Here is a 14,740-nt window from a genome sequence, read left to right on the forward strand (position 1 = left end):
AGAGAAATCAAGTGAATGCCATATATTCCCTTATATATGAGCATTTGTATTTCTCTTGCTGTTTTTAGAACTGTCTCTTTAACTTAACTTTTGCCATTTTTTAATTATGATATATTTTGGTGTGGGTCTGTTTGGGGTCATCTTCTTTGGGACCCAGTGTTTTTTTTTTTTTTTTTTTTTTTTTCCTGTATCATCTAGTTTGCTAGTGTATTTGTCATTTCAGTTATTATATTATTCATTTCTGTCTGATTTTTCTTGTATTCTGGAGTTATTTGATAAATTACTGTTCTTAGCGCTTCCCTGGTGGCTCAGACAATAAAGAATCTGCCTGCAATGCAAGAGACTTGAGTTCTATCCTTGGGTCAGGAAGATCCCCTGGATAAGGAAATAACCACCTGCTCCAGTATTCTTGCCTGGAGAATTCTATAGATAGAGGAGCCTGGTTGTCACAAACAGTCAGACATTTTCACTTTGCTTTTTTAATCTATGTTTTCCCCAATTTTAGTCAACATTCATGTTTCTAATGCTTTGAATTCTTTTTTATTTCTTTTTAAAATTAATTTTAATTACTTTATAATATTATCTTGTACTTCCAATTTCTACCCCCTTTCTCATTTAGTATCCATAATTTTCTTTTCCATGTCTGTGAGCTTTTTTTTTTCCTGTTTTGTATTAATAAATAATTTTATTTGTAATATTTTTCAGATTCTACTTATAAGTGATGTCATATAGTCTCTCTCTCTCTCTCTTTTTTTTTCATCTGTGTACCCTACTTCCTTAAACATGGTATTCCCTGGGCTAAGCATATTGTTACAAATTGTAGAATTTCATTCAATGCAATTAATCTCCCTTTTCCTTTAAGTCCCCTCTTAGGGGCACAGCTCTTAACCTTATCTCTTCTGTTTCCTTCCTGCCCAATTCCTTGGATCTTTCTTACAGTCTCAGTTGTGCAAGAGACTTTCTGCCAGTGTTTAGTTAGATTTCGATGAGAATTGTTCCATATGTAGATGTATTTTTGATGTTTTCATATTCTCCTACTCCACCATGTTGATCTGCTATATAATAGTTTTTAAAAACTATATCATTTCTGAAATTACTATCATCACTTTAGCTTTTTCTTTGTATATTTGCATGGAGCATTCTTTTTCCATGACAAATTGAAAACTATTTATGTCTTTAAATCTATGTGACCTCATAGATAACATGTAGTTGGATCATGTTTTAAAATTTTATTCTGTTGATCTTTGCTTTAAGATTGGGGAGTTTAATTCATAGAAATTTAAAGCAATTACTGATATGGACAGTGAGTTCAAAACTTACTTTGCCATTTTGATATTTATTCTTTTTTTTTTTAATTTTATTTTATTTTTAAACTTTACATAATTGTATTAGTTTTGCCAAATATCAAAGTGAATCCGCCACAGGTATACATGTGTTCCCCATCCTGAACCCTCCTCCCTCCTCCCTCCCCATTCCATCCCTTTGGGTCGTCCCAGTGCACAAGCCCCAAGCATCCAGTATCGTGCATCGAACCTGGACTGGCAACTCGTTTCATACATGATATTTTACATGTTTCAATGCCATTCTCCCAAATCTTCCCACCCTCTCCCTCTCTCACAGAGTCCATAAGACTGTTCTATACATCAGTGTCTCTTTTGCTGTCTCGTATGCAGGGTTATTGTTACCATCTTTCTAAATTCCATATATATGCGTTAGTATACTGTATTGGTGATATTTATTCTTTATATGTCTTATACTTTAAAAATTTTTCCACTACTGCTTTTTTCCCCCCCTTAGGTATAATTGACTCTCTTTGTTTGTTACTGTTTTGATTCACTTCTCATTTCTTTTTGGGAATATTTTAAATAAATTCCTCATTATTTGCCTTAAGGATAACAATTCAAAACTTAAATTTATACAAATCTTGTTTGACTTAATACAACTATGATTTATTACATACAAAAACCCTGTTTCTATATAGCTCCATCTCCTTTTGTGGTCACAAATATTGCATCTTTATACATTGTGTGACAATTAGCACAAGTTTATAATTACTGTTTACCTTTTAAATAATGTGGGAAATAAAAGTTACAAATCAAAAATACAATAATACTGATTTATATATATTTACCTTTGCTACTTTTATCAGAGTTTGTTGTTTCTCATATGACTTCAAGTTCCTGTCTAGTGGCCCTTTATTTCAGCCTGAATAATGCCTGTTAGTATTTCTTGTAGAGAAGGTATAATAACTGTGTATTCTCTTGGATTTTGCTTGTCTAGAAATATTTTATCTCTCCTTGACTTTGAAGGATACTTTTGCCAGATATATAATTCTTTGTTGGCAGTTTTTTCCTTTGGTGGTCTAAATGGTCAGTTCTCACCCTTCTTGTCTGAAGTGTCTGATGAGAAAACTGCTGTAAATCCTATTGAGCCCATGTATGTGATAAGTTTTTTCTCTGATGCTGCTTTCAGAATTCTCTTTCTTTGGCTACCAACTATTTCTTTATAATGTGTCTCTGTAATGATATCTTTTGTGTTCGTGCTTATTGAGTTTATTAAACTTCTAAATGTGTTGACTATGTCTTTTATAAAACTTGAACAGTTTTCAACAATTACATCTTTAAATATTCTTAATATATATTTGTCTCCTTTTTTTTTTCCTGAATTTCCAAATGTCTGTGAAGCCATGCTGATGTTATCCACAAGTCTCCAAGGCTCTTTTCATTGCTCTTAATTCTTTCTTTTTCCTTTCTGCTTCTTAGTCCTGACAATCTGATCTGACCTATTACCAAGTTTTCTGTTTTTAATTTTGTCTCCTTAAATAAGCAATTGACTCCAACAGTGAATGTTTCACTTCAGTTATTGCACTTTCCAGCTCTAGAATTTCTGTTTGTTTACATTTTATAATGTATATCTATTTATTGATATTCTCTTTTTATTCATGCATTGCTTTCCTAGTTTTTGTAGCTCACTGTGCATTAGTTTTTTGAGAATATTTAAGAGAGTTGACTTAAAGTTTTTGTCCAGTAGTTCTAAAGTCTTTGCTTTCTCAAGGACAGTTTTTATTTATTTCTTCTGTGGATGAATTATAATTTTTTTACTTTCCTCATGCTTTGTTATTTTTTCATTGAAAACTGGATCAGATCAGATCAGATCAGTCGCTCAGTCGTGTCCGACTCTTTGCAACCCCATGAATCGCAGCACACCAGGCCTCCCTGTCCATCACCAACTCCTGGAGTTCACTGAGACTCACGTCCATCGAGTCAGTGATGCCATCCAACTATCTCATCCTCTGTCATCCCCTTCTCCTCTTTCCCCCAATCCCTCCCAGCATCAGAGTCTTTTCCAATGAGTCAACTCTTCGCATGAGGTGCCCAAAGTACTGGAGTTTCAGCTTTAGCATCATTCTTTCCAAAGAAATCCCAGGGCTGATCTCCTTCAGAATGGACTGGTTGGATCTCCTTGCAGTCCAAGGGACTCTCAAGAGTCTTCTCCAACACCATGGTTCAAAAGCATCAATTCTTTGGCGCTCAGCTTTCTTCACAGTCCAACTCTCACATCCATACATGACCACTAGAAGAACCATAGCCTTGATTAGACAAACCTTTGTTGGCAAAGTAATGTCTCTGCTTTTGAATATGCTATCTAGATTGGTCATAACTTTCCTTCCAAGGAGTAAGCGTCTTCTAATTTCATGGCTGCAGTCACCATCTGTAGTGATTTTGGAGCCCAGAAAAATAAAGTCTGACACTGTTTCCACTGTTTCTCCATCTATTTCCCATGAAGTGATGGGACCAGATGCCATGATCTTCATTTTCTGAATGTTGAGCTTTAAGCCAACTTTTTCACTCTCCACTTTCACTTTCATCAAGAGGCTTTTGAGTTCCTCTTCACTTTCTGCCATAAGGGTGGTGTCATCTGCATATCTGAGGTTATTGATATTTCTCCCAGCAATCTTGATTCCAGCTTGTGTTTCTTCCAGTCCAGCATTTCTCATGATGTACTCTGCAGCTACCCCACGCCCCTAAGCCCAAAAACTGGATAATTTTCAATATTATGATGTGGTAACCTTGGGAATTAAATATTCTCCCCTTCTTGGCATTTGTTCTGTTGTTGCTATAGACATTGGATATTTGTTTAATGAGCTTTATATTATATTTGTAAAGTCTGTGTTTCTGTCACAGTTTTGTGGCTTTAGAGAGAATGGAGGCAAGTTACACTAGTAACTACCATTCTTACAACCTTATAACAGGGAGATGACTTAAGGTTGTCTATGAATTTAATTCATGCAACAAAAGTTTTGTGATAAAAAATTATTGCTCCCATTTTACAAATGAGCAAATAGATTCAGGTAGATTCCTAGCTCAGAATGATGCCTGAAAATATTGACACTCAGCTCTACATAACTTCAATGTCAAGTGTTTGTGCTATGCTATGTTTATTTCTGTAAATTTCTTAGTATGACAGAAACCCAACTGGGTCAGAGCTGATGGAAAAGTGAGAAAGAGGTGGTCAGTCTAGGCAGGTAATGTGTTTTTCATAGCAGAGTATTTGTTGAATTTTTGACTTGAAAAATTCCAGTGGAATTGAGCTCTGAGGTTAGAAAGATCAGTGTGATATTGGATGGGAACATATAGCTTAACAGGAAGAGGCAGAAGGAACCAGAGGGACAAAAGTCTGGAAAACTCTGGAAGATTCCTTGTTGGCTTCACCTACATCCAATATTTAGTGAACACTTACAATGCAGGTCATAACCCAGAACAAAAGTCAATATTTCCAGTTCCATTTTGGAATGGAAGGAGAGTCAGTTCTTCCCAGATTGATCCATAGAATCTCTCCCCAGTTTTCCTCTCAATGTTTCCCTGAAAGAGAGTTTGTTTACTGGTGAACTGAGATGAGCAGAAAACTTTGCAAGAGGCTTCCTTTCCCAAAAGATTTAACTGCAACAGACTGGGGACAGAGATGTGGCAGAGGAGGATTCTCTAAGGACTTGTAAGAACAGAAGTAGCTTTCTTTAGTCACAGTTGAAGGGAAAACAATGAGTCTCAGTGAGAAGTGACACAGCATAAATCCTCTCAGCTGGATACTAAACCTGGCCAACAAGCGTTTCTCCACAGGTGATAGACTCTGCTGACTCCAAGATAGAAGACCCTTCCCTCCTTGTCTAGCCCTCTTCCATGGTCTTTGCTTTTGGATGAGGGCTGTATGGTCTCTCTGTGCTCTAAGTTTTCTTTCCAAATGGGTTTTCCTTGACCACTAAAGGTTCTATTGGGTTTTTAGCATGAAACACTCTTTTCCAGGATTTGGGGGTTCCTTCTTTCTGAACTTTTTCTTCCCATTTTCAACCAGTCTTAATGCATTTCTTCAAAATCTTTCCACAGCCAAGGTGGGAGACAATGGATAGTTCCTGCTGATGGATGGGAGGCCTTCCAGACATCTTGATCAACTGATATTTTCACAAGTTAGGAAGAAATTCTAGAGGAGTTCTGACCAAACAAACCTTTCTTTCCCCTGGAAATTTCTCTTCTCGATGTTTAATAATTCCCTTCAGCTTCTGTTTCAAGAAGATGGAGATGTGTAGTTTTCTCTGCAGTTAGAGAGACCCTTTGTAGATCCAGCTGAGTGATCTGATCAGCCCTTCTTGGGTTGTGGAATCTATTTACTCAGGGCATAGAGCTCCCAATGGAATCTACCTCATGACTCTCCAGGCCTTCCTGATTACATGGTTTTGGGTAAGGCTCTTCCTCTCTGTGTCTTATACTTTACCTCTCTGATATGAAATGCTTAAAATGATTTTTCACCTGACAACTATCCTTGAAATTCTCTTGATTACTATTTATCTTAAATTATAAAACTCTTGTGTGGTTAGATTTTGTTTTCTGAAATGATTTTTCTCCTAATTCTTTACTCCATGGGTAGAATTAGAGAAAACCCAAGAGTTGCTTGATCCAGTATTTCATTTTAAAGCTCAGGAGACTGAGACCTAAGAGAAGGGAAATTTCATTCCTATGGTCTCATGACCAGTTTTACAATGGTATACATGATTTGTCTATTCAAGTTTAATGAAGTGCAACATGGTTAGACCATCTGAAACTGGCCCCTTCAAGGTACTGGGAGAGTGTCTCTGATACCTGTTTGTTAGATTTTGAAAGATTATGGTAAAATCCTCTCATGCTTATATACCATTTGTGCTTATGTTTGCAACTCATGAAAACAATTTTTGCTTGTCTTTCCCTAAAACCACATAATTTTTTTTTTTTCTATTGGATGGTCTCTCCTGTTCCTCTTCTACTTGAAGAACCCTGAACTCTGCTCGTATTTGGAGAAATGTTTTGGTGTGTTTGCTCCTTTCTCTTTCTACACTGTAGCTTCCTTCTCTTTTGAGAAAGTTCTACCATAGGTTTGACTTCTCCTCATTCTGCTTCCAGGCTCTCTGAGAAAATTCCTGGGTGCACCCCTACAGGAGTCATTTATGCACAACCTTGGGCTCTGCAAGCCTTACCTGAGGGATGCAGGATTGCCTTTCTACACTAAAATATCTCCTGCTTTGCCTGGCTGAGACTATATCCACAATAACTATCTGGTAAGGCTTTGTCGAAAAAAAAATTGCTTTACAGTTGGTACCAAGGGATTACATTACATTGGAGTAGGGCCATGTTTATCGGTAAAGATTAGTTTTCCCAAGGCATTTATTGAAAGGCAACTGATGCATCTGATGAGCCTGATTAAACAGTGGCCAAGTTTCCTATTAAGATGTAAATTCAAACTCTAATGCAATGCACTTAAAAATATTTTCCTTCTTTACATTTCTCTTGCTACCATCTTGTCCAGAGCATAATAAGTAATGGAAATTGTAGACATCATTATGTTCCTGCCCATGTGTATTGGATACCTACTATGCGCCTGACACAAGAGTAGAGGCTTTATATACATAATTCATTTTATTCTCACTGCCAGAATGGATGATAAAACTGAGGATCACAATGATTAGGTAACCTGCCCAACGTAACACAGCCAGTGGCCATCTCTTGCTTGAACCATCGCAGCTTCTTACTAGTAGTTTCTCCCCTTATCTCCTTGTCTCTCTGTCACTCAGTGAACAGGCTTAGCCCTACTACTCTGCTCAACAACAGTACCCACCATTTGTTGATCATTTTCTGTGTGAATAAGGCAAGTGTCTGGTGCTTTTGAACACATGAACTAAGTCTTCCTAACCACCCTGGGAGGTGACTATTCTTGTCCTCATTTTCCAGATGAGATGAAAGCGTCAGTGAGCACTTAACTGAAAACTAATAACTGATGGTGTTACTTTCAGAGATTTTGACATTTACATAAATAAATGTATACAGAAACATATTCATTACTTTTTACACATATATGAGTGAAATATAATACTAAGTAATACTCTCTGAAATGTATGAAATATAGTATAATTGTAATATGATGCTTATTTAAACATATATATCACATAATTAATATAAAATAAGTAATACAATACCTTATATGTTCAATTTTATTGTATACATTCTTCTGTAATGTCCCTTTTACATTGAACAGTATAGTTTGGGGACAATTCTATATAAACATACAAAAAGCAACCTCATTCACATATTATTTCAGTTTATTCAATTTTTCCTCTTGATAGGTACTTAGTTCTTTTTACCTGTGACTGCTGTGTTTCTCCCACTCCAGTACTCTTGCCTGGAAAATCCCATGGGCAGAGGAGCCTGGTAGGCTGCAGTCCATGGGGTTGCTAAGAGTCGGACATGACTGAGCGACTTCACTTTCACTTTTCACTTTCATGCATTGGAGAAGGAAATGGCAACCCACTCCAGTGTTCTTGCCTGGAGAATCCCAGGGACGGGGGAGCCTGGTGGGCTGCTGTCTATGGGGTCGCACAGAGTCGGACTTGACTGAAGCAACTTAGCAGCCGCAGCAGCTGTCTTACTAGTGGTTTTTTTCAGGAAGCAGGTATTAGGTGTGTTCAGTTTGCCATTTTAATCCAGAGGTTGAGTTGTTAGTATATCGTGGATTTCTAGACTAGGTTTTGAGCATTCTATTTAGTTTTCCTTGAGCTACTGGGATGGAGAACTATGTGGCTATTCCTAATGTACATCCTGTCTTTTCCCCCATCACCAATACAGAACTATTTCTGCAAATACAACTCATCTGCACAAGTCTTTCTTCAAGTCCTTTTCCTCTGCTCCTTGGGATAAACTACTATCTTTAGAATCCTTGTACCACTTTCCAGCTTCTGCTGGCTGAAACTGGTAGTTTTGGTTGTATTCCTATCTTTGGAAAGGTTACTTTGTGGTTTATGCTCACAGGTGTCTTTTTTCCATTTTTTCCCCCTTTCCTTGCTCAGTTTTTTATGCTTTTGCTGTCTCTTCAAATTTTATTTTGTGGGTTCTAATTTCAGCTAGCCTAACTTTATCCAAAATATACTGTGTTCCTGTTCTTGATCTCATTACTGATTCTGAGTGACTTTTGAGAGAATTCTACCTCTATATGGTCATATCCAAAATGCAAGAGTCCTTTTGGGAATTAATTGGGATCTCAAAGAAATTATAGATTAATTTTGTGGAGAATTTACATCCTTACACTGTTAAGTTTATGTCTCAAAAATATGCATAGCTTTTTTCAGGCCTTCTTTACTGTCTTTCAATTATGCTTTATAATTTTTAGCATTAGGTTTCTTTCCTAGGCACTTCACAGTTGTTTTTTTTTTAATTTTATTTTTAAACTTTACATAATTGCATTAGTTTTGCCAAATATCAAAATGAATCCGCCATAGGTATACATGTGTTCCCCATCCTGAACCCTCCTCCCTCCCCATTTTTATTGCAATTGTATAAGTTGTTTATTTAGTGGTATGTATGAGGAAGATTCAGATTTTTGTATGTTGATCTTATGCATAGTATAATGTTAATTTAAAATTATATTTCCATATTCCTAATAGAAGATGTATAAAATACACAGTTGGAGAGAGATAACCCTCAACCCTACTATCTAAATAGAACCATGTGCTTAAATATATTGGCATATTTCTCAGTTTTTTTAAATACTTAAAAAGACTAGTTGTTATAATTTTTTTGCTCAGTATCTATTAAAATGTCATAAGTATTCCACTGGCAACATATTTTATTATTTGATTATTTTATAATTTACTTTGTGTTGGGTTTTAGGTTGCCTCCAGGTTTTCATTTACTAGCTTCTTAAGAAATACTTTATGCTTCCATACCTGAAAAAATAATCTCCCTCTGTCTCAGATTCCCCACTTATTAACAGTGATAATAATCAGTCTTTCCAGGCAGTTATGAAGATGTGACAGAGTGGTCATGGTGGTGCCTGGCACATGAGAAATGCTCGAGTAATGTGAGGTATCATTATTTCTGTCCTACTAGGAATAGCTTATGCTTTCACCTTCAGTGTTTAATATCACTTTATAAGATAGCTGTTATTTCAAATTAATATGAGAAAACAAGTTCAGAGAGGCTATGTAAATGCTCAGTTCACAGAGATGGTAAATGCCTTTGCTGCTTTAGTACGTTTACCTGAAAAAGAAAATCTTTGATTAAGGCTGGCACCCCACTCCAGTACTCTTGCCTGGAAAATTCCATGGACGGAGGAACCTGGTAGGCTGCAGTTCATGGGGTCGTGAAGAGTCGGACACGACTGAGCGACTTCACTTTCACTTTTCACTTTCATGCATTGGAGAAGGAAATGGCAACCCACTCCAATGTTCTTGCTTGGATAATCCCAGTGACGGTGGAGCCTGATGGGCTGCCGTCTATGGGGTTGCACAGAGTCGGACACGAGTGAAGCGACTTAGCAGCAGCAGCAGCAGAGCTTGGTAGGAGAAGCAGCTCTATAGACTGGAGACAGACTCGTTCTAGTAGAGGCAAAATCAGTGCCCACTTTAGCAATAATAGCTTGATATGTGCTTCTCAACAAGATGCAACAAGTCCTAGATTTAAAGCAGCGTCAGCAACAACAGCCTGCATCTTTGTTACAGATTATTTCTCTTAAGAGGACATGCCTTTTGTTCTAAACTAAATAACGTTTAAAGAGGGCAACATATTGGTAAAAGTTGTAATGACTTCAGTAATGTTGCACTAAACATAAACCACTTGATTCCAGATCCGAACCATCTGCTGGTGCACACTTCTGCAGGAACAATGGGCTTGGTGAAAAATCAGACTCTCATCTCCCATTTCATCCTTCTGGGCCTCTTCAACTACACACCACTGCACCTCCTCCTCTTCTCCATCATCATGGCCATGTTTCTGGTGGCCCTCTCTGGCAACGGGCTCATGATCCTCCTCATCAACACTGACTCCCGTCTCCACAGCCCCATGTACTTCTTCCTCAGCTGGCTGTCACTCATGGACCTCATGCTCATCTCCACCATTGTACCACGGATGGCCATCAACTATCTCCTGGGCCATGGTTCCATCTCCTTCACAGGCTGTGGGCTCCAGATCCTGTTCTTCGTCACCCTCCTGGGGGATGAGTGCTTTCTGCTGGCTTTCATGGCCTATGATCGCTATGTGGCCATCAGCAACCCACTGAGGTACTCAGTGGTCATGAGCCGCCATGTCTGCTGGCTCATGGTGGCATTGTGTTGGCTCTCTGGTCTGGTGGATGGGTTAATTCAGTCCATCTATACCCTGAGCTTTCCCTACTGTGGCTCTCAGGAGATCGACCACTTCTTCTGTGATATCCCTGCAGTGCTTAAGCTGGCCTGTGCTGACACTTCTCTTTATCAGACGATGATCTATGTGTGCTGTGTCATTATGCTACTCCTGCCGTTCTCTGTCATCTCTATTTCTTACCTGTTGATCCTAATAACCGTGCTCCACATGCATTCCACTGAAGGTCGGAAAAAGGCCTTTGCTACCTGCTCCTCCCACATGGCAGTCGTCTCTCTCTTCTATGGGGCTGCCATGATTGCTTACATGTGGCCCCAGACCTACCACTCCTCCAAGCAGGACAAGGTGGTCTCAGCTTTCTATACCATGATCACCCCTATGCTCAACCCACTCATCTACAGCCTGAGGAACAAGGAAGTGGCTGGTGCTCTCAAGAAACTCCTGGGGAGGTGTCCATGTGGTGGGAGACAGGAATAACTTGGCACTGCCACTGCATATATAGCTCTGGGCCCTGGGAACCTGGCTTACTCAAATGTAGTTTGATTGAAGGAGGTACGAATATGTCCTGCTGCTGCTGCTAAGTCACTTCAGTTGTGTCCGACTCTGTGTGACCCCATAGACGGCAGCCCACCAGGCTCCCCCGTCCCTGGGATTTTCCAGGCAAGAATACTGGAGTGGGTTGCCGAATATGTCCTACTGAAAATTAAAGTTAGTTTCTGACCAGAAACAACCAGATTAGCACATCAGTTCAATCTATCCTATCCATGCTGAGTATGGGCAATGTGGGAGGAAGTCCGAGCCTCTATGGTTACATAGTACAGAAGACACAGACCCTTAATCCCTCAGCTGCTGGGAGACTGGGCACGAGACCACTCTTAGCTGTGTCCCTTCAAGAATTACAGAAGGCTGAGGAGAGCTGCCCAAGTTCATGGTTTTGCTTGGTGTGCTGCCTGAATCTCATGACTTATTAGTGTGGATGGGGTACACATATCTGGCTGCTGAGCGCCAAAGAATTGATGCTTTTGAACTGTGGTGCTAGAGAAGCCTCTTGAGAGTCCCTTGGACAGCAAGGAGATCAAACCAGTCAATCCTAAAGGAAATCAACCCTGAATATTTATTGGAAGGATTGATGCTGAAGCTGAAGCTCCAATGCTTTGGCCACCTGATGCGAACAGCTGATTCACTGGAAAAGACTCTGATGCTGGTTAAGATTGAGGGCAGGAGGAGAAGGAGGCAAGAGAGGATGAGATGGTTGGATGTCATCACTGACTCAATGGACATGAATTTGAGCAAACTTTGGGAGGGAGTGGACAGAGAAGCCTGGTGTGCTATATAGTCCATGGAGTCACAAAGAATCAGACATACTGACTGAGCAGCAACAATGTTTCCAGATACTTGTCTATTTCTTCTGGTTGTCCAATTTGTTGGCATATAATTGTTCACAGTGTTCTCATGGTATTTCTAAATTTCTAGAGAATAAGGTTTTATTTTTCCTTTTTTGTTTCTTAGTGCTTAAATCCTCTCTCTTTTCTTTTGGGGAGCGTGGCCAGAGGTTTGTTGATATTGTTTATCCTTTCAAAATACAACCTCTTGGCTTTATTGATTTTTCTAGTTTTTAAATCTCAATTTATTTCCTCTATGATCTTCATTATGTCTTTGCTTCTGTTAAGTTTGGGCTTTGTTTGTTCTTTTTCTAATTCTTTTAGGTGGTAATTTAGGTTGTTCATTTAAGATTTTTATTTTTTCAGAAAGGCCTGTATTGCTAGGAATTTCCTACTTAGAACTATTTTTGCTGCATCTAATAGATTTTGTAGATTTGTGTTTTCATTGTCATTTGTCTCAAGATATTTTAAAATTTCCTCTTTGATTTCATCATTTACCCATTGATATTTTTAGTAGAATTTTGTTCAGTCTCCATGTGTTGTATTATCTCATTTAGGATCTCTATTGCCTTATTGATTTTCTGCCTGGAAGATGTGTTAATTGATGTCAGTGGGCTGTTAAAATCTCCTGCTATTATGATGTTCCTGTCAGTTTCTCACTTTATGTCTGCTACTGCTTGTTTTATGTATTTAGGTGCTCATTTATTAGGTGTATATATGTTAATGAATATAATATCCTCTTTTTGTATTGAGCCTTTTTTTTTTTTTTAGTATATGGTGTCCTTTATCATTCTTTATGGCCTTTGCTTTAAAGTCTGTTTTGTCTGATGAGTATTTCTAACCCCACTTTCTTGTCATTTCTGTTTGCATGAAATATCTTTTTTCATCCTCTTACTTTCAATCCAAATGTGTCCTTCACCCTGAAGTGGGCCTCTTATTGTAAAAGCATTTTGTAAGCTTTTGTTTCATTGTCCAATTTGCCACCCTATGTCTTTTGATTGGAGGTTAGTCCATTGACATTTAAGGTAATTATGGATGAATATGTATTTATTGCGATTTTAAATCTTGTTTTCCAGTTGATTTTGTATTTCTCTTTTTTTTTCTTTTGTGGTTTGATGTCTTTCCTTTGTTTTATGCTTGGGTTCTCTTTGGTTTTTGTGATCCTATCATGTTTTTGACTTGTGGTTATCCTGGTTTTCAAGTATGTTAACTCACTACTATATCTACTTGCTTTATGCAGGTAGTCTGTATAAACTCAAACACATTCTAAAACATAATCTATGTTTTCTTACTCTCCTTTTTCACATTTAAAAATTTTTATGTACTCTTTTACATCTTCATGGTTATCCTTTTGATGTTCATTATAGTTACAATTGCTTTCCATTTTTGATTTTAAAAAATCTATGTACTGGCTTATTTAAATGATTTGCTTTCTTAATGTGATTTTTTTTTCTTACCTATAGATTCTTGCTAATTTTTTATTTAGAGAAGATCTTTCAATATTTCTTTTAGGATAGGTTTATATTGCTGTATTCTTTTAATTTTTGCTTGCCTGGGAAATTCTTTATCTCTCCTGTTCTAAATGGTAATCTTGCAGGGTAGAGTATCCTAGGTTGTAGGTATTTCCCTTTCAGAACTTTGAGTATATTTTGCCACTTATTTCTGGTCTGCAAGGTTTCTGTAGAGAAATCAGCTTATAGTTTTGGTGGGATTCCCTTGTAACTCTTGTTTTTCTCTTGCTACCATCAGAATCCTCTTTAACTTTTGCCATTTCAGTTAGAATGTTTTGATGTGGGTCTGTTTGGATTCACCTTGTTTGAGATCCTCCATTTTTCTTGTACCTGAGTATCTGATTCACTCTTTAGGTTTGGAAAGTTTTCAACCATAATTTCTTCAAATACAGTTTCAATCCTGTTCTCTTTCTTCTCTTTCTGGGATACCTATTATGTGTAGATTGGCTTGCTTTATGTTATCCCACAGATCTCCTATGTTGCTTTCTTCATCTTTTTTTTTTTTAAAATGTCTTTCTATCTACTCTTCTGGTTAGGTGATTTCCATTAATCAATCTTCCAGATGACTTAATTTTCCTTCTGTGTTATGTAATTTACTATTTATTGCCTTTTGCATGGCTTTCATCCAGAAAACTAGTTTTCTAATTTTTTTTGGAGGGGGTCACACACTTTCACAGCATGTGGGATCTTAGTTTCCTGGCCAGGGATTGAACCTGCACCCTCTACATTGGAAGCACAGAGTCTTAACCACCAAACCACTAGGGAAACACCAGTTTTCTAATTTTGTTTGGCTCTTTTTAAAAATTTTTATTTATTTATTTATTTTTAATATAAATTTATTTATTTTAATTGGAGGCTAATTACTTTACAATATTGTATTGGTTTTGCCATATATTGACATGAATCTGCCACAGGTGTACATGTGTTCCCCATCTTGAACCCCCCTCCCACCTCCCTCCCCATCCCATCCCCCTGGGTCATCCCAGTGCACCAGTCCCGAGCAACCTGTATCATGCATCGAACCTGGACTGGTGATTCATTTCACATATGATAATATACATGTTTCAATGCTATTCTCCCAAATCATCCCCCCCCCCACACACAGAGTCCAAAAGACTGTTCTATACATCTGTGTCTCTTTTGCTGTCTCGCATACAGGGTTATCGTTACCATCTTTTAAAATTCCATATATATG

General features: G+C 37.9%; 1 protein-coding gene across 1 annotated transcript; it reads left to right on the forward strand.

The window, feature by feature from the left end:
* The first annotated feature begins 10,178 nt into the window (after positions 1 to 10,178).
* Positions 10,179 to 11,129, forward strand: LOC102393578 (olfactory receptor 56-like). The gene has a single exon (XM_006075948.3). It carries the CDS (start codon positions 10,179 to 10,181, stop codon positions 11,127 to 11,129), a length of 951 nt encoding a protein of 316 aa, XP_006076010.3.
* Positions 11,130 to 14,740: the final 3,611 nt, after the last annotated feature.

The sequence above is a fragment of the Bubalus bubalis genome, chromosome 9 (genome assembly GCF_019923935.1).
Source record: "Bubalus bubalis isolate 160015118507 breed Murrah chromosome 9, NDDB_SH_1, whole genome shotgun sequence".
Taxonomy (NCBI): domain Eukaryota; kingdom Metazoa; phylum Chordata; class Mammalia; order Artiodactyla; family Bovidae; genus Bubalus; species Bubalus bubalis.